The 20015-nt window shown below is 51.4% G+C and overlaps 1 protein-coding gene across 3 annotated transcripts; it reads right to left on the bottom strand.

The window, feature by feature from the left end:
- Nucleotides 1-1025: 1025 nt before the first annotated feature.
- Nucleotides 1026-19591, bottom strand: MTHFD2 (methylenetetrahydrofolate dehydrogenase (NADP+ dependent) 2, methenyltetrahydrofolate cyclohydrolase). 3 transcript variants are annotated; one of them, XR_012583842.1, is made up of 10 exons: nucleotides 19434-19591; nucleotides 16575-16759; nucleotides 15803-15925; nucleotides 14125-14277; nucleotides 11643-11750; nucleotides 8671-8763; nucleotides 7924-8049; nucleotides 3587-5510; nucleotides 1688-1936; nucleotides 1026-1278 (listed from the first exon to the last, which is right to left on the bottom strand). XR_012583842.1 is itself a non-coding variant. In XM_074559308.1 (8 exons), the coding sequence occupies exons 1-8, from the start codon at nucleotides 19517-19519 to the stop codon at nucleotides 5371-5373; spliced, it is 1014 nt and encodes a 337-aa protein (XP_074415409.1). In that variant the 5' UTR covers nucleotides 19520-19591; the 3' UTR covers nucleotides 3526-5370. The 3 variants fall into 3 exon arrangements, 1 of the variants encoding a protein (XP_074415409.1); XR_012583843.1 differs by lacking the exons at nucleotides 1026-1278; nucleotides 1688-1936 and adding an exon at nucleotides 3080-3276; XM_074559308.1 differs by lacking the exons at nucleotides 1026-1278; nucleotides 1688-1936 and having other exon boundaries at nucleotides 3526-5510.
- Nucleotides 19592-20015: the final 424 nt, after the last annotated feature.

Raw genomic sequence — 20015 nt, 5'->3', positions numbered from 1 at the left:
TTTGTCCCCTTTGGGCTCAGTTTGTCCCTTTGGGCTCAGTTTGTCCCCTTTGGGCTCAGTTTGTCCCCTTTGGGCTCAGTTTGTCCCTTTGGGGTTTTGTCCCCTTTGGGCTCAGTTTGTCCCTTTTGGGCTCAGTTTGTCCCCTTTGGGCTCAGTTTGTCCCTTTTGGGCTCAGTTTGTCCCCTCTGGGCTCAGTTTGTCCCCTTTGGGCTCAGTTTGTCCCTTTTGGGGTTTTGTCCCTTTTGGGGTTTTGTTTCTTTGTTTTGGCTCAGCCTCCAGCACGGCCCCACTGAACCAGGTTGGATTTCTCTCAACACAACCCAATAAAAACTTCCCACAGCCTGAGCTCTGCTGTGTTTCATTGGGAACCCCAAAAATGAGAAATAATTCCATTTTTAAAATACATAATTATATATAAATATATATATATATATATATATATACACATATACATATACATACATATATATAAATAAATATATCTATAATATATAAATATTATAGATATAAAATATATCTTATCTAATTATATATAAGATATATAATTATATCTAAAAATGTAAAATGGAATTCTATAAAATACATAATATATATAATTCTATATTAAATATATATCATTATATATAAGATATGTAATTATGTATAAAACTATCAAATAGATATCATTTTATAAATGTAAAAGTGTATAATATATAACTATAGATATAAATATTAAATATATAATTCTATATTAAATATAGAATTCTATATTAAATATGCAATTCTATATTAAATATATAATTCTATATTAAATATAGAATTCTATATAGAAACATAAAATAGAATTCTATATAAATATAAAATATATAATTATATACATAAATACACATAATTATAATTATATATATCTATAATTTATATATAGAAATATGGAAAATATATGCTCTATTTAGTATAATTATTATAATATATATTTATAATTAATATTATATAAATATAGATATATATAATTATATCTAGATATTAAAATATATCATTATATAGACATAAAAAACCCAAGCTTTAAACCCAAGCCCTGCTCCCTTCCAGAAGTACAAGCATCCAATTATTTCAATATTATAAATTATTAGAAAACCCCAATTGTTATGAAAACATTCATCATTCCAGGGCACAAAAAGGAAATTTTTGGTTTTCTCACACTTTATTGAGGCAGCCTGAGCTACTCACACTTTACACACGGTGCAGGAGCTCCCCCACGCCCAGCTGCTCTTTGGTTACAAAAAAGCTTTAAAAATTCACCTTTAATCCAAGGAGCAGGAAATCCCAGCCTAGAACAGGCTTTGAAAATTCACATTTAATTCAAGGAGCAAGAAAAGCCCAACCTAGAATAGGCTTTGAAAATTCACCTTTAATCCAAAAAGCAGGAAACGCCCACCCTAGAATAGACTTAAAAATTCACCATTAATCCAAAGAGCAGGAAATCCCAGCCTAGAACAGGCTTTGAAAATTCACCATTAATCCAAAGAAAAGCCCAACCTAGAACAGGCTTTGAAAATTCACCTTTAATCCAAAGAAAAGCCCAGCCTAGAACAGGCTTTGAAAATTCACCATTAATCCAAAAAGCAGGAAAGCCCAGCCTAGAACAGACTTAAAAATTCACCATTTATCCAAAGAAAAGCCCAGCCTAGAACAGGCTTTGAAAATTCACCTTTAATCCAAAGAAAAACCCAACCTAAAACAGGCTTTAAAAATTCACCTTTAATCCAGAGAGCAGGAAATCCCAGCCTAGAACAGGCTTAAAAATTCACCTTTAATCCAAAGAAAAGCCCAGCCTAGAACAGGCTTTGAAAATTCACTATTAATCCAAAGAAAAACCCAACCCAGAACAGGCTTTGAAAATTCACTATTAATCCAAAGAGCAAGAAAATCCCAGCCTAGAACAGGCTTAAAAATTCACCTTTAATCCAAAGAAAAGCCCAGCCTAGAATAGGCTTAAAAATTCACCTTTAATCCAAAGAAAAACCCAACCTAGAACAGGCTTAAAAATTCACCTTTAATCCAAAGAAAAGCCCAGCCTAGAACAGGCTTAAAAATTCACCATTAATCCAAAAAAAACCCCAACCTAGAACAGGCTTTAAAAATTCACTATTAATCCAAAGAAAAGCCCAGCCTAGAAGATGCTTTAAAAATACACCTTTAATCCAAAGAAAAGCCCAGCCTAGAACAGGTTTTAAAAATTCACCTTTAATCCAAGGAGCAGGAAATCCCAGCCTAGAACAGGCTTAAAAATTCACCTTTAATCCAAAAAGCAGGAAATCCCAGCCTAGAACAGACTTAAAAATTCACCATTAATCCAAAGAAAAACCCAACCTAGAACAGGTTTTAAAAATTCACCTTTAATCCAAAAAGCAGGAAAAACCCAGCCTAGAACAGGCTTTGAAAATTCACCTTTAATTCAAGGAGCAGGAAAAGCCCAGCCTAGAAGAGGCTTAAAAATTCAACATTTATCCAAGGAAAAGCCCAGCCTGGAAGATGCTTTGAAAATTCACCATTAATCCAAAGAAAAGCCCAGCCTAGAACAGGCTTTAAAATTCACCTTTAATTCAAGGAGCAGGAAAAACCCAGCCTAGAAGATGCTTTAAAAATTCACCATTAATCCAAAGAAAATCCCAACCTAGAACAGGCTTAAAAATTCACCATTTATCCAAGGAAAAGCCCAGCCTAGAACAGGCTTAAAAATTCACCATTAATCCAAAGAAAAGCCCAGCCTAGAACAGGCTTTAAAAATTCACCTTTAATCCAAGGAGCAGGAAAAGCCCAGCCTAGAACAGGCTTTAAAAATTCACATTTAATCCAAGGAGCAGGAAATCCCAGCCTAGAACAGGCTTAAAAATTCACCTTGAATCCAAAGAAAAACCCAACCTAGAACAGGCTTTGAAAATTCACCTTTAATTCAAGGAGCAGGAAATCCCAGCCTAGAACAGGCTTTAAAAATTCACTATTAATCCAAAAAGCAGGAAAAGCCCAGCCTAGAATAGGCTTAAAAATTCAGCATTAATCCAAAGAAAAGCCCAGCCTAGAAGATGCTTTGAAAATTCACCTTTAATCCAAAGAAAAACCCAACCTAGAACAGGCTTTAAAAATTCACCTTTAATCCAAAGAAAAACCCAACCTAGAACAGGCTTTAAAAATTCACTATTAATCCAAAGAGCAAGAAAAACACAGCCTAGAACAGGCTTAAAAATTCACCATTTATCCAAGGAAAATCCCAGCCTAGAAGATGCTTTAAAAATTCACCTTTAATCCAAAGAGCAAGAAAAGCCCAGCCTAGAATAGGTTTTAAAAATTCACCTTTAATCCAGAGAGCAAGAAAAACCCAACCTAGAACAGGCTTTGAAAATTCACCTTTAATCCAAAGAGCAGGAAATCCCAGCCTAGAACAGGCTTTAAAAATTCACCTTTAATCCAAAGAAAAGCCCAGCCTAGAACAGGTTTTAAAAATTCACTATTAATCCAGAGAGTGAACAGGCTAGGCCTAGAACAGGCTTTGAAAATTCACCTTTAATCCAAAGAAAAACCCAACCTAGAACAGGCTTTAAAAATTCACCTTTAATCCAGAGAGCAAGAAAAGCCCAGCCCAGCTACATCCAGAACAGGCTCCACCAGCCCAGGCCTGCACAGAGCCAGGACTAAAGTATGGCTTTAATTTTAATTTATTTTTTCAAGTAATTCCTCTAGAGAAGAGCTTAAACTACAGATCCAGCCCTGAGGGGAAACTGGGAGTGCTGGGATCCAAACAGGAGCAGAGCAGGGCAGGTAAATCCCAGCTCAAACACAAAATTGGAGTGTGGATACAAAGCTGGAGTTTGGATAATCCCAGCTCTAAAACCAAGCAGGAGTTTGGATAATCCCAGCCCAAACCAAGCAGGAGTTTGGATAATTCCAGCCCAAAACCAAGCAGGAGTTTGGATAATCCCAACCCAAGACCAAGCAGAGGACTGTGGATAATCCCAGCTCAAACACAAAATTGGAGTGTGGATACAAAGCTGGAGTTTGGATAATCCCAGCCCAAAACCAAGCAGGAGGAGTTTGGATAATCCCAGCTCAAACACAAAATTGGAGTGTGGATACCAAGCTGGAGTTTGGATAATCCCAGCTTTAAAACCAAGCAGGAGTTTGGATAATCCCAGCCCAAAACCAAGCAGGAGTTTGGATAATCCCAGCTCTAAAACCAAGCAGGAATTTGGATAATCCCAGCTCTAAAACCAAGCAGGAGTTTGGATCATCCCAGCTCTAAAACCAAGAAGGAGTTTGGATAATCCCAACCCAAAACCAAACAGGAGTTTGGGTAATCCCAGCCCAAAACCAAGCAGGAGTTTGGATAATCCCAGCTCTAAAACCAAGCAGGAATTTGGATAATCCCAGCCCAAACACAAAACTGGAGTGTGGATACAAAGCTGGAGTTTGGATAATCCCAACCCAAAACCAAAGCAGGAGGAGTTTGGATAATTCCAGCTCTAAAACCAAGCAGGAGTTTGGATAATCCCAGCTCTAAAACCAAGCAGGAGTTTGGATAATCCCAGCTCAAACACAAAATTGGAGTGTGGATACAAAGCTGGAGTTTGGATAATCCCAGCTCTAAAACCAAGCAGGAGTTTGGATAATCCCAACCCAAAACCAAGCAGGAGGAGTTTGGATAATCCCAGCTCAGCCAATCCCTGTGAGCTCAGGTTGGGGAAAGGACAATAAATAACAAATATTGAAATATTGCATTTGCTGTCGGCCTGGCAGGCTGGAATGGCGAGGTCAGGCCTGGCTCTGAGGGGCCCTCATTAAACCCAGTTCAGAGGGACCCCCCCCCCATTAAACCTGGTTTGGAGGACCCCTCATTAATCCCAGCCTTGTTTAGGCAGGCAGAGCCTGCAGCTCCCAGGTTTTCAGCAGTTTCTTGGCAGCCATGATGGTGTTCAGAGGGATCCCTGGTTAAACCCAGCTCTGAGGGATCCCTGGTTAAGCCCAGCCCACTTTAGGCAGGCAGAGCCTGCAGCTCACAGGTTTTCAGCAGTTTCTTGGCAGCCATGATGATGTTCAGAGGGATCCCTGGTTAAACCAGGCTCTGAGGGATCCCTGGTTAAACCCAGCCCTGTTTAAGAAGGCAGAGCCTGGAGCTGCCAGGTTTTCAGCAGTTTCTTGGCAGCCATGATGGTGTTCAGAGGGATCCCTGGTTAAACCCAGCTCTGAGGGGCCCCTGGATAAGCCCAGCCCAGTTTAGGCTCAAAAAAAACGTGGAGCTCCCAGGTTTTCAGCAGTTTCTTGGCAGCCATGATGGTGTTCAGAGGGATCCCTGGTTAAACCCAGCTCTGAGGGATCCCTGGTTAAGCCCAGCCCAGTTTAGGCAGGCAGAGCCTGCAGCTCACAGGTTTTCAGCAGTTTCTTGGCAGCGATGATGGTGTTCTTCATCAGCATGGCCACCGTCATGGGCCCCACGCCGCCGGGCACGGGTGTGATGTAGCTCGCCTTCTTCCTCACCCCTGAGGGAAAAGCTGGGCTGAAGGGCCAGGCCAGGCTGCCCAGCCTAAAGCCAGGCAGGTTCTGTGGGGGTCTGGGTGGGTTTATCCTGCTGGAAAGTAGGGCAAGGCCTGGCCTGGGGGTGAAGGACAAGGGGGGGAAAAGCACCAAGCCAGGCCTGGAAGCACAAAGGTCCAAACCAGCAAAAAGACAGGCCTGAAAGTGCCAAAAAGCCAGGCCTGAAAGTGCCAAAAAGCCAGGCCTTAAAGCGCCAAAAAGCCAGGCCTGAAAGTGCCAGAAAGCCAGGCCCAAAAGTGCCAGAAAGCCAGGCCCGAAGGTGCCAAAAAGCCAGGCCTGAAAATGCCAAAAAGCCAGGCCTGAAAGTGCCAAAAAGCCAGGCCTGAAAGTGCCAAAAAGCCAGGCCCGAAAGCGCCAAAAAGCCAGGCCCGAAAGCGCCAAAAAGCCAGGCCCGAAAGTGCCAAAAAGCCAGGCCTGAAGGTGCCAAAAAGCCAGGCCTGAAAGCGCCAAAAAGCCAGGCCCCAAAGTGCCAAAAAGCCAGGCCCGAAAGTGCCAAAAAGCCAGGCCCGAAAGCGCCAAAAAGCCAGGCCTGAAAGCGCCAAAAAGCCAGGCCCGAAAGCGCCAAAAAGCCAGGCCTGAAAGCGCCAAAAAGCCAGGCCCAAAAGGTGATTTTTAGCACAGAAATGCCAAATCCAAGCCTGGGGTTGGAGCAGAGGCACAGACCCAACTGCTGAGGCTCAGGAGGCTCCTCTGGGGTGTCCCCATGGGAGAACCCCGAGCTCAGGGACACAAACCAGGATTGTCCCCTCCCCAGTGCCCCGAGCAGCTGATCCTGAGCCCAAGGAACCCATCCTGAGCCCAAGGAGCTGACCCTGAGCCCAAGGAGCTGATTTGGGAGAGGGAATAATCCATAGATCCCAAAACTGTGGGAGAGGGGATAATCCATGGATCCCAAAACTGTGGGAGAGGGGATAAACCATGGATCCCAAAACTGTGGGAGAGGGGATAAACCATGGATCCCAAAACCCTGAGCCCATCCTGATCCCAAGGATCCCACCCTGAGCCCATCCTGAGCCCACCCTCAGCCCAAGGAGCCCACCCTGAGCTGACCCTGAGCCCATCCTGAGCCCAAGGAGCTGATTTGGGAAAGGGGATAATCCATAGATCCCAAAACTGTGCGAGAGAGGATAAACCATGGATCCCAAAACCCTCAGCCCACCCTGAGCTCAAGGAGCTGATCCTGAGCCCAAGGAGCCCACCCTGAGCTGACCCTGAGCCCATCCTGAGCTCAAGGAGCTGATCCTGAGCTGACCCTGAGCCCAAGGAGCTGATTTGGGAGAGGGAATAATCCACAGATCCCAAAACTGTGGGAGAGGGGATAATCCATGGATCCCAAAACCCTGAGCCCATCCTGAGCCCACCCTGAACTGACCCTGAGCCCACCCTGAGCCCAAGGAGCCCACCCTGAGCCCAAGGAGCTGATTTGGGAGAGGGGATAATCCATAGATCCCAAAACTGTGGGAGAGGGGATAAACCATGGATCCCAAAACCCTGAGCCCATCCTGATCCCAAGGAGCTGATCCTGAGCTGACCCTGAGCCCATCCTGAGCTCAAGGATCCCACCCTGAGCCCATCCTGATCCCAAGGAGCTGATCCTGAGCCCAAGGAGCTGATTTGGGAAAGGGGATAATCCATAGATCCCAAAACGGTGGGAGAGGGGATAAACCATGGATCCCAAAACCCTGAGCCCACCCTGAGCCCAAGGAGCCCATCCTGAGCCCAAGGAGCCGATCCTGAACCCAAGGAGCCCATCCTGAACCCAAGGAGCCCACCCTGTGCCCACCCTGAGCCCAAGGAACCCATCCTGAGCCCACCCTTGTCTGAGCCCAAGGAGCTGATTTGGGAAAGGGGATAATCCACAGATCCCAAAACTGTGGGAGAGGGGATAAACCATGGATCCCAAAACCCTGAGCCCAAGGAGCTGATCCTGAACCCACCCTGAGCCCAAGGAGCCCATCCTGAAACCATGGAGCCCATCCTGAGCCCAAGAAGCTGATTTGGGAGAGGGGATAATCCATAGATCCCAAAACCCTGAGCCCATCCTGATCCCAAGGAGCTGATCCTGAGCCCAAGGAGCCCACCCTGAGCCCAAGGAGCTGATTTGGGAAAGGGGATAATCCATAGATCCCAAAACTGTGGGAGAGGGGATAATCCATGGATCCCAAAACCCTGAGCCCACCCTGTGCCCAAGGAGCTGACCCTGAGCCCAAGGAGCCCACCCTGAGCTGACCCTGAGCCCATCCTGAGCCCAAGGAGCTGATCCTGAGCCCAAGGAGCTGATCCTGAGCCCAAGGAGCCCACCCTGAGCCCACCCTGAGCCCAAGGAGCCCACCCTGAGCCCACCCCGAGCCCCCTCACCCTCGAAGTCCACGTCGCCCACGAGGCGGGGCCGGGCCGTCAGCGGGTCCTGCACGCGGGTGATACCGACGTCGATGACGGCCGCGCCCTCCTTGATCATGTCAGCCGTGATCAGGTTGGGGATGCCTGGAAAACAAACACAGCCTGAGCCTCGGGAAAACACAGATCCATGAAAACACAGCCTGAGCCTCGGGAAAACACAGCCTGAGCCTCAGGAAAACAACCTCACTCTCAGGGGGCTCCACATCCCCTGATCCCAACATTCCCAGGATGTCCCAACCCATCTGGGATTTCCAGCTTCCCAGAATTATTGGATTCAGGAGTTCTAAGGGTTTTTCCCAATCAAAACCATCCTAAGAAATGCAAATCTACCCCCTGGTCCCCCTCATCCCAATGTTCCCAGGGTGGATTTTGGGGTGACTCTGCAGGGATGCCCAGGGTGGATTTTGGGGTGGTCCCAGGGTGGATTTTGGGGTCCCTGTGCAGGTGGATTTTGGGGTGTCTGTTCATGGTCTCAGGGTGGATTTTGGGGTGTCTGTGCAGGGTCCCAGGGTGGACTTTGGGGTGTCTGTTCAGGGCTCTCAGGGGGGGATTTTGGGATCCCTGTGCAGCTCCCAGGGTGTATTTTGGGGTGCTGCACCCCAGAAGCTGCCCCCCAATCCTGCTGATCTCCCACCCCACCCCTCCCCAAAGGCAGAACCCCAAAATCTGATTCCTCTTTGTGCCCAGCCCACCCCCCAGGCTGACCTGCAGCGGCCACCACGATGTCAGCACGGATGGTGTGCTGCTTCAGCTGCTCCTTGGGCGTGTAGCGGTGCGAGATCGTCACCGTGGCGTCACCTGCGGGCACAGGGGACACCGGGGTGGCCTGGGGGGCTCTGAGAGACCCCAGCACCCCCCAGGGCAGCTCCTCAGGTGGCTCTGAAGATTTTCTGAGCCTTCTGATGTCGACATTTCTCACTCACTTTCTGTAAATAACTCATTGGTTTTGCATTCTTTTATAAAAGAAATTTAACAGACTAACAGTCTGTCCAGTGTCATTGCAGAGGTGGCACTGTCACCCCCCATGGCAGCTTCTGAGGTGGTTCTGAAGATTTTCTGAGCCTCCTGACCTTTACATTCTTGTAGCAAACTTTCTCACTCACTTTCTGTAAATAACTCATTATTTTGCATTCTTTTATGGAAGAAGAGAAATTTGATAGACTGTTGATTTGCCCAGTGGCATTGGAGAGGTGGCACTGTCACCCCCCATGGCAGCTCCTGAGGTGGCTCTGAAGATTTTCTGAACCTTCTGATGTCGACATTTCTCACTCACTTTCTGCAAATAACTCATTATTTTGCATTCCTTTATAAAAGAAGAGAAATTTAACAGACTGTTGGTTTGCCCAGTGTCATTGCAGAGGTGGCACTGTCACCCTCCATGGGCTTCTGAGGTGGCTCTGAAGATTTTCTGAACCTTCTGATGTCGGCATTTCTCACTCACTTTCTGTAAATAACTCATTGGTTTGCATTCTTTTATGGAAGAAGAGAAATTTAACAGACTGTTGGTTTGCCCAGTGTCATTGGAGAGGTGGCACTGTCACCCCCCATGGGCTTCTGAGGTGGTTCTGAATTTTCTGAGCCTTCTGATGTCGACATTTCTCACTCACTTTCTGTAAATAACTCATTGGTTTGCATTCCTTTATAAAAGAAGAAAAACTTAACAGACTAACAGTCTGTCCAGTGTCATTGCAGAGGTGGCACTGTCACCCCCCATGGCAGCTCCTGAGGAGGTGCCACCCTGGGTTCTGAAGATTTTCTAAACCTTCTGATGTCGACATTTCTCACTCACTTTCTGTAAATAACTCATTATTTTGCATTCTTTTATAAAAGAGAAATTTAACAGACTGTTAGTTTGCCCAGTGGCATTGCAGAGGTGGCACTGTCACCCTCCATGGCAGCTCCTCAGGTGGCTCTGAAGATTTTCTGAACCTTCTGACGTTCACATTCTTGTAATGAACTTTCTCACTCACTTTCTGTAAATAACTCATTATTTTGCATTCTTTTATAAAAGAAATTTAACAGACTAACAGTCTGTGCAGTGTCATTGCAGAGCTGGCACTGTCACCCTCCAAGCCACTGGCACTTCCACAATCCACTTTTGGAAATCTATAAATGTTGGATGTTGGGAGATTTTTCCAGAAGGCAGCTGTGAGGAGCAAAATTCTCCTCCTTAAAATGCATTTCACCCCCTCGGAGCCCTTTCCAGACCATTTCCCTGCACAGCTCTGGCATTCCGAGGCCACACTGGGGGTTATTTCAGCAGGAGAAATAACTCAGAAATAACTCTGAGAAATAGAACTCACTCTGAGAAATAAAACTCACTCTGAGAAATAAAACTCACTCTGAGAAATAAAACTCACTCTGAGAAATAAAACTCACTCTGAGAAATAAAACTCACTCTGAGAAATAAAACTCACTCTGAGAAATAAAACTCACTCTGAGAAATAAAACTCACTCTGAGAAATAAAACTCACTCTGAGAAATAAAACTCACTCTGAGAAATAAAACTCACTCTGAGAAATAAAACTCACTCTGAGAAATAAAACTCACTCTGAGAAATAAAACTCACTCTGAGAAATAAAACTCACTCTGAGAAATAAAACTCACTCTGAGAAATAAAACTCACTCTGAGAAATAAAACTCACTCTGAGAAATAAAACTCACTCTGAGAAATAAAACTCACTCTGAGAAATAAAACTCACTCTGAGAAATAAAACTCACTCTGAGAAATAACTAACTCTGAGAAATAACTAACTCTGAGAAATAACTAACTCTGAGAAATAACTAACTCTGAGAAATATAACTCTGAGAAATATAACTCTGAGAAATATAACTCTGAGAAATATAACTCTGAGAAATATAACTCTGAGAAATATAACTCTGAGAAATATAACTCTGAGAAATATAACTCTGAGAAATATAACTCTGAGAAATAAAACTCTGAGAAATAAAACTCTGAGAAATAAAACTCTGAGAAATATAACTCTGAGAAATATAACTCTGAGAAATATAACTCTGAGAAATATAACTCTGAGAAATATAACTCTGAGAAATATAACTCTGGGAAATAACTAACTCTGGGAAATAACTAACTCTGGGAAATAACTAACTCTGGGAAATAACTAACTCTGAGAAATAACTAACTCTGAGAAATAACTAACTCTGAGAAATAACTAACTCTGAGAAATAACTAACTCTGAGAAATAACTAACTCTGAGAAATAACTAACTCTGAGAAATAACTAACTCTGAGAAATAACTAACTCTGAGAAATAACTAACTCTGAGAAATATAACTCTGAGAAATAACTCACTCCTCTGAGAAATAACTCACTCCTCTGAGAAATAACTCACTCCTCTGAGAAATAACTCACTCCTCTGAGAAATAACTCACTCCTCTGAGAAATAACTCACTCCTCTGAGAAATAACTCACTCCTCTGAGAAATAACTCACTCCTCTGAGAAATAACTCACTCCTCTGAGAAATAACTCACTCCTCTGAGAAATAACTCACTCCTCTGAGAAATAACTCACTCCTCTGAGAAATAACTCACTCCTCTGAGAAATAACTCACTCCTCTGAGAAATAACTCACTCCTCTGAGAAATAACTCCGAGAAATAGCTCAGAATTTCAGCAGGTTGGGAGGTGTTTGTGTGTGTGTTTGGTTCCCAGCCGTACCTCCGGGCCGCTCGTGGCTGCCGTCGGTGTGCAGCAGCATGGCGATGGGCATGCCCACGTTCTTGGACCTGCCCGCCACCACCACGTTCCTGCCCAGCGTGGGGATCCCTGCGGGCACAGAGCGACAGAGCACAGCCTGGCACGCTGCCCTGGGCTGGCTGAGCCCTGCTGCTGAGCACAGCACCCCGAATTCCAGCCCTGATAACCCTGAACAGCACCCCGAAATCCAGCCCTGAGAGCTCTGAACAGCACCCCGAATTCCAGCCCTGATAACCCTGAACAGCACCCCGAAATCCAGCCCTGAGAGCTCTGAACAGCACCCCGAATTCCAGCCCTGATAACCCAGAACAGCACCCCAAAATCACCCCTGAGAGCCCTGAACAGCACCCCCAAATCCAGCCCTGATAACCCTGCACAGCACCCCGAAATCCAGCCCTGATAACCTGAACAGCACCCCCAAATCCAGCCCTGAGAGCTCTGAACAGCACCCCAAAATCCCACCCTGATAACCCTGCACAGCACCCCGAATTCCAGCACTGAGAGCCCAGAACAGGCACCCCAAAATCCAGCCCTGAGAGCCCTGAACAGCACCCCAAAATCACCCCTGAGAGCCCTGAATAAGCATCCCAAAATCCAACCCTGATAACCCTGAACAGCACCCCAAAATCCAACCCTGAGAGCCCAGAACAGGCACCCCAAAATCCAACCCTGAGAGCCCTGAACAGCACCCCCAAATCACCCCTGAGAGCTCAGAACAGCACCCCAAAATCCAACGCTGAGAGCTCAGAACAGGCACCCCAAAATCCAACCCTGATAACCCTGAACAGCACCCCAACATCACCATTGAGAGCCCAGAACAGCATCCCAAAATCCAATCCTGATAACCCTGCACAGAACCCCAAAATCACCCCTGATAACCCTGAACAGCACCCCAACATCACCCCTGAGAGCCCAGAACAGCACCCCAACATCACCCCTGAGAGCCCTGAATAAGCATCCCAAAATCCAACCCTGAGAGCTCTGAACAGCACCCCAACATCATCCCTGGGAGCCCTGCACAGACACCCCAAAACTGGCTGAGTTTTGAGCTCAGGCCCCCTTAGGGCAGAGCAGAGCAGGACAATCCCTCCCTGGCCCTGATGTTCCCAGGACAGAACAATCCCTCCCTGTCCTTGATGTCCTTCAGGACAGGACAATCCCTCCCTGTCCTTGATGTCCTTCAGGACAGGACAATCCCTCCCTGGCCCTGCTGTCCCTGCTGTCCTGAGCTGGAATTCCCAGCAATCTCCAAACACTGCAGCAGCAGCAGCTCCCACCCAAGCTGTAACTCCCAGAATCCCCAAATCCCCATCTCCCATCCCAGCTGGAATTCCCAGATCCCCATGTCCCCCCCAGCAGGAACCCCCATGTCCCCATGTCCCACCCAGCAAGAATTCCCAGTCCCTATGTCCCACTCAGCAGGAATTCTCAATCCCCATGTCCCACCCAGCCTGAATTCCCAAATCCCAGATCCCCATGTCCCACCCAGCAAGAATTCCCAAACCCCATGTCCCCATGTCCCATCCCAGCTGGAATTCCCAATCCCCACGTCCCACCCAGCAGGAATTCCCAAATCCCAGATCCCCATGTCCCCCCCAGCAGGCACCCCCATGTCCCACCCAGCAAGAATTCCCAGTCCCTATGTCCCACTCAGCAGGAATTCTCAATCCTCATGTCCCCCCCAGCAAGAATTCCCAAATCCCAGATCCCCATATCCCATCCCAGCTGGAACCCCCATGTCTCACCCCAGCCTGAATTCCCAATCCCCATCTCCCCCCCAGCAGGAACCCCCATGTCCCACCCAGCAGGAATTCCCAAACCCCATGTCCCACTCAAGCTGGAATTCCCAAACCCCATGTCCCCCCAGCAGGTACCCCCATGTCCCCATGTCCCACCCAGCAAGAATTCCCAATCCCCATGTCCCACTCAAGCTGGAATTCCCAATCCCCATGTCCCACCCCAGCCTGAACTCCCAAATCCCAGATCCCCATCTCCCATCTCAGCTGGAATTCCCAGATCCCCATGTCTCACCCAGCCTGAATTCACAATCCCCATGTCCCACCCAGCAAGAATTCCCAATCCCCACGTCCCACCCAGCCTGAATTCCCAGATCCCCATGTCCCACCCAGCAGGAATTCGCAATCCTCACGTCCCCATCTCCCACCCCAGCAGGAATTCCCAAATCCCAGATCCCCATCTCCCATCTCAGCTGGAACCCCCATGTCCCACTCCAGCCTGAATTCCCAATCCCCATGCCCCCCCAGCAGGCACCCCCATGTCCCCCCCAGCAGGAATTCCCAAGTCCCCAGATCCCCATGTCCCCCCCAGCAGGAACCCCCATGTCCCCACGTCCCACCCCAGCCTGAATTCCCAATCCCCATCTCCCACCCAGCCTGAATTCCCAATCCCCATGTCCCCCCCCAGCAGGCACCCCCATGCCCACCTGTCCTCTGGATGATCTCCCAGACGCCCCGGGGCGTGGCGGGCAGCATGGAGTCCTGGTCCAGGCACATCCTGCCCACGTTGAGCACGTGGAACCCGTCCACGTCCTTGTGCGGGCTCACGGCGTTGCACACGCGGCGCTCGTCGATGTGCTCTGCACAGGGCAGGGGCACAGCTGGGCTGGGCTGCCAGATGTGCTGCCAGATGTGAGCCCAAGCCCTGGCATGGAGCTCTGACCCCAAACGGGAGCTCTGACCCTGAGCCTTCAGCTGGAATTGTCACCCCAAACTGAAATTGTCACCCCAAGCCTTGAGCTGGAATTGTGACCCCAAACTGGAACTGTGACCCTGAGCTGGAATTGTGACCCCAAACTGAAATTTAGACCCTGACCTGGAATTGTGACCCCCAAATTGAAATTGTGACCCTTAGCCTTCAGCTGGAATTGTGACCCCAAACTGGAACTGTGACCCTGAGCTGGAATTGCAACCCCGAGCTGGAATTGTGACTCTGAGCCTTGAGCAGGAATTGTGCTCCCAAAGTGAAATTGTGACCCTGAGCTGGAGCTCTGACCATGACCCTTGAGCTGGAATTGTGACCCCAAACTGGAATTGTCACCCCAAACTGAAATGGTGACCCCGAGCCTTGAGCTGAAATTGTGATCCCAAACTGAAATTTAGACCCTGAGCTGGAATTGTGATCCCAAACTGAAATTTAGACCCTGAGCCTTCAGCTGAAATTGTGACTCCAAACTGGAGCTTTGACCCCAGGCCTTGAGCTGGAATTGTGACCCCAAACTGGAATTGTGACCCCAAACTGGAATTGTGACCTTGAACCCTGAGCTGGAATTTCAACCCCAGCCCCAAACTGGAATTACAACCCCAAACTGGAGCTGTGACCTTAAACCTTGAGCTGGAACTACAACTCCAAACTGGAGCTGTGACCTTGAGCCCTGAGCTGAAATTGCAACCCTGAGCCCCAAACTGGAACTGCAACCCCATTTTGGAATTGAAGCCCCAAACTGGAGCTGTGACCTTAAACCTTGAGCTGGAACTGCAGCCCCAGACTGGAACTGCAACCCCAAACTGGAGCTCTGACCTTAAACCTTGAGCTGGCACTGCAGCCCCAAACTGGAGCAGTGACCCTGCCCCCGAGCTGAGCCCCTGCATGCAGCGTGTGGGACGTGCCTGTGCCCATCCCTGCCAGGGCAGCTGCCAGCACAGCCCTGCCCACTCTGCAGTGCCAGCCCTGCCCACCCCGAGGGGGTTTATCTGCAGCCCAAGGCCGCCCACGCCCAGCTGGGGAAGCCGATACCGCCAGCCAGCCCTGCAGAGCTGCTGAGGGCAGATGGGGGCAGTTCCTGCAGAGCTGCCGAGGGCAGATGGGGGCAGTTCCTGCAGAGCTGCTGAGGGCAGATAGATGGGGGCAGTTCCTGCAGAGCTGCCGAGGGCAGATAGATGGGGGCAGTTCCTGCAGAGCTGCCGAGGGCAGATAGATGGGGGCAGTTCCTGCAGAGCTGCCGAGGGTAGATGGGGGCAGTGCTGAGGGCAGATGGGGGCAGTTCCTGCAGAGCTGCCGAGGGCAGATGGGGGCAGTTCCTGCAGGGCTGCTGAGGGCAGATGGGGGCAGTTCCCTGGCAGCTTCCTGGGAATGCAGGAGGGGAGCTGAGCTGAGCTGCTCACCAGGCAGGGGCAGCTGCACCAGGAGCCCGTCCACGGCCGCGTCACCGTTGAGTTTGGCAATCAGCTCCAGCAGCTCCTCCTCGCTGATGGAGGCCGGCCTCAGGATGGTCTCGCTGCTGATCCCTGCAATCACCAAATGCACAAGGTCACAAAAGAGTGAATTCCCCACGTTTTGGGCGTTTTCCACCCTGTTTTGTTGCCTGGTTAAATGTGAGAGGTGCACGCAGAGCATGGAAGGGTTTGTGCAGCTCCCAGGCTGGACAGACCTTCACAAACCTTATTTGGGATGATTTTATGGGGCTGGTGGTCTGGGAAAGGGGGTTTGGGACCCTGCCAGAGCAGGGACAAACCCAAGCCAAGGCTGCTGCCATGAAAACAAAACCATATGGGCACAGTAAAAAAGGGATGCTCGCTCAAAATCCCAGCTCCAAAAGCAGCTTCAGCTGCTCAGACCCAGCTTAAATGACTCCATTTATTGCCCTGACCCCAAGCAGGACCTTGGACTGCAGGATGGAGCCAGAACTGCTGAACAGGGACTGTGTCCCAGGCAGATGGGAAAAGAAGGCTAAAAATCCCCTCTTGTGCTTCTTATGGCTCTGGGAAAGCTGAAAAACCCCAATCCTGCCCTGAAGGATCCAATTGATCACATTCAGAACATAAATTCTAGGTGAAGCCAAAAAACCAACGGGTGGGAACAACCCAAAAAAAAACCTCCCAGCATCGAGGATTCCCAACCAAAGCGCGTTTTTAGGGCAGGAAAGCTCGCACTCACCCACATCGGCCGCCGCTTTGGTTTTGTTGAGCACGTAGGAGTGGCTGGCCGGGTTCTCGCCCACCAGCACCACGCTCAGGTGCGGCCTCCTGTTGCCGGCAGCCACCCATTGCTGCACCTCGTGCCGCGCCTCCTGCCGGATCTGCCGCGCCAGCTTCCTGCCCGAGATCACCACGGCGTCCCCGCTGCACGGGAGAGGGTCAGCACAGCCCGGGAACCGGGCAGGAAACCACGGGGGAAAGGGTCAGCACAGCCCCGGAACCGGGCAGGAAACCACGGGGGAAAAGGATCAGAACAGCCCCGGGAACCGAGCAGGAAACCACGGGAAAAGGGTCAGCACAGCCCCGGGAACCGGGCAGGATGGAGATGGGGAAAGAGTCAGCACAGCCCCGGGAACCGGGCAGGATGGAGCGGGGAACAGGGTCAGCACAGCCCCGGGAACCGGGCAGGATGGAGCGGGGGAAAGGGTCAGCACAGCCCCGGGAACCGGGCAGGAAACCACGGGGGAAAGGGTCAGCACAGCCCCGGGAACCGGGCAGGATGGAGCGGGGGAAAGGGTCAGCACAATCCCGGGAACCGGGCAGGATAGAGCGGGGAACAGGGTCAGCACAGCCCCGGGAACCGGGCAGGATGGAGCGGGGGAAAGGATCAGAACAGCCCGGGAACCGGGCAGGATGGAGCGGGGGAAAGGGCCAGCACAGCTCCAGGAACCGGGCAGGAAACCACGGGGAACAGGGTCAGCACAGCCCCGGGAACCGGGCAGGATGGAGCGGGGGAAAGGATCAGCACAGCCCCGGGAACCGGGCAGGATGGAGCGGGGGAAAGGGTCAGCACAGCCCCGGGAACCGGGCAGGATGGAGCGGGGGAAAGGATCAGCACAGCCCCGGGAACCGGGCAGGATGGAGCGGGGGAAAGGATCAGCACAGCCCCGGAACCGGGCAGGAAACCACGGGGGAAAGGGTCAGCACAGGCCCGGGAACCGGGCAGGATGGAGCGGGGGAAAGGATCAGCACAGCCCCGGGCACCGGGTAGGATGGAGCGGGGGAAAGGGTCAGCACAGCCCCGGGAACCGGGCAGGAAACCATGGGGAAAGGGTCAGCACAGCCCCGGGAACCGGGCAGGATGGAGCGGGGGAACAGGGTCAGCACAGCCCCGGGACACGGGCAGGAAACCACGGGAAAAGGGTCAGCACAGCCCCGGGAACCGGGCAGGATGGAGCGGGGGAACAGGGTCAGAACAGCCACGGGAACCGGGCAGGATGGAGCGGGGGAAAGGGTCAGCACAGCTCCAGGAACCGGGCAGGAAACCACGGGGAACAGGATCAGCACAGCCCCGGGAACCGGGCAGGATGGAGCGGGGGAACAGGGTCAGCACAGCCCCGGGCACCGGGCAGGATGGAGCGGGGGAACAGGGTCAGCAGAGCTCCGGGAACCGGGCAGGATGGAGCGGGGGAAAGGGTCAGCACAGCCCCGGGAACCGGGCAGGATGGAGCGGGGAACAGAGTCAGCACAGCCCCGGGAACCGGGCAGGAAACCACGGGGGAAAGGGTCAGAATAGCCCCGGAACCGGGCAGGAAACCACGGGGGAAAGGGTCAGCACAGCCCCGGGAACCGGGCAGGAAACCACGGGAAAAGGGTCAGAACAGCCCCGGGAACCGGGCAGGAAACCACGGGGGAAAGGGTCAGCACAGCCCCGGGAACGGGGCAGGATGGAGCGGGGGAAAGGGTCAGCACAGCCCCGGGAACGGGGCAGGATGGAGCGGGGAACAGGGTCAGCACAGCCCCGGGAACCGGGAAGGATGGAGCGGGGAAAGGGTCAGCACAGCCCGGGAACCGGGAAGGATGGAGCAGGAAACCAAGGGGAAAATGGGAAAGGGTCAGCACAGCCCTGCTGCCAGCCTCGGGCAGGATGGAGCGGGAAACCCAGAGGAAAATAAAGCTCCATCCCTTGTGCTTTATCAGGGCCTTTAGCACCTTTGTGCCCGGTCACGTTTTAGGCTCGGTTCCAGCATCAAGGCTGGGGCCAAATGGGGCAGAATATCCTGGAATATCCTGAGCTGGACCCACCAGGATCATTGATTACACCCCAAAATTCCGCTCCATGCAAGCCTGAGGATGTTGTGCAAACATTGTTTGGAGCAGGGTGGGATGCTCGGGGGTCTCTGTCGCTGTCACAGCAGTGAGTGCTCAGGTGGTCTCTATCCCTGTCACCTCACAGAATGTTCTGGGCTCTCTGTCCCCCTCATGCCAAGAAATAATTCAAAAGAGAGGGTGGTGATCTCCTTCTTTATCACTCAGGAGGTCTCTGTGTCTCTCATTCTGGGGGATGATCGGGGGCTCTCTGTCCCCATGGCCCCGGAGGAGCCCCGGTGTGAGGCGATCTCTGCCCCCCTCAGCCCGGGGTGTCTCCGTTCCCCTCACGCCGGGACAGCCCCGCTGTGAAGCGGTCCCGGTTCCTCTTATTCTGGGGGATGATAGAGGTGTTTCCATCCATCCCCCTCACCCCAGGGATTGCTCGGGAGTATTTCCATCCCCCTCACCCGAGGCCAGCCCCGCTCCGAGGCGGTCTCACCCCCCGTGCCGGGGCAGCCCCGCACTCCCACGCAAGGCGGCCGCGGGATTTCATCAGCCTGCAGCTCCCACCGCGGCCGCTGGGGGCCCGCCCGCCGCCCCCGGAACCGCTGGGGCCACACGAGCCGCGACCCCAACCCGGGGACAGCTCGAACCGAACCGGGCCGGGCCGGGCTGGGCTTCCCCCTCTCACAGCCCCCAGCGTGACTGGCCCCGGCATAGAGCGGCGGGCGCTGCTCCCACCTCCCTCCCAAGCATCCCCGCACATCCCCCGCTGTCCCGGCCGTACCGAGCGGCGCTGAGGTGCAGGCGGCGGGCGCGGGGCTCCATCGCGGCGCGGCTGAGGGCGCGGAGGGGCTGGAGCGCGGCGGTCATGGCGGGACTCGGACTGACAGGCGGCAGGAACAGCGCTGAGGGGAGCGTGCTTCCTGTGCCTTTTATACCCTGCAAGCCCCGCCCCACCCGGCAGTAACCAATGGGATTCAGCCCCAAAAATGATTGATGGAGGTTCTCAGGTTGAGTGGCGGAAGAACCGCTGAGGCGGGGCTGCGATGCCGGACCGGGAACGATGGCGGCATCTCCAAACGGGGTGAAAATCAACATAAAAACCGTGAGATTGGTTATTTGGGTATTTAGTGGCACCTCCGCAGTCCGGCAGTGGGCACGGTGTGGCTGGTGAGAGGCTGGGGTGACCCCAAAGGTGCCTTGGTTAGTGCGGTTCCAATCATGGGAGCGGCGGCCGCCTCAGAGTCCCCCTCAGTCCGGTACCGGAGTCCCGGGATCGCCTCAGAGTCCCCCTCAGCCCGGTACCGGAGTCCCGGGATCGCCTCAGAGTCCCCCTCAGCCCGGTACCGGAGTCCGGGATCGCCTC

Source organism: Zonotrichia albicollis, chromosome 26 (assembly GCF_047830755.1).
Source record: "Zonotrichia albicollis isolate bZonAlb1 chromosome 26, bZonAlb1.hap1, whole genome shotgun sequence".
NCBI classification, from domain to species: Eukaryota; Metazoa; Chordata; class Aves; order Passeriformes; family Passerellidae; genus Zonotrichia; species Zonotrichia albicollis.
Note: the sequence above shows the minus strand (reverse complement) of the source record. Positions and strands in the feature narration are given on the sequence as shown.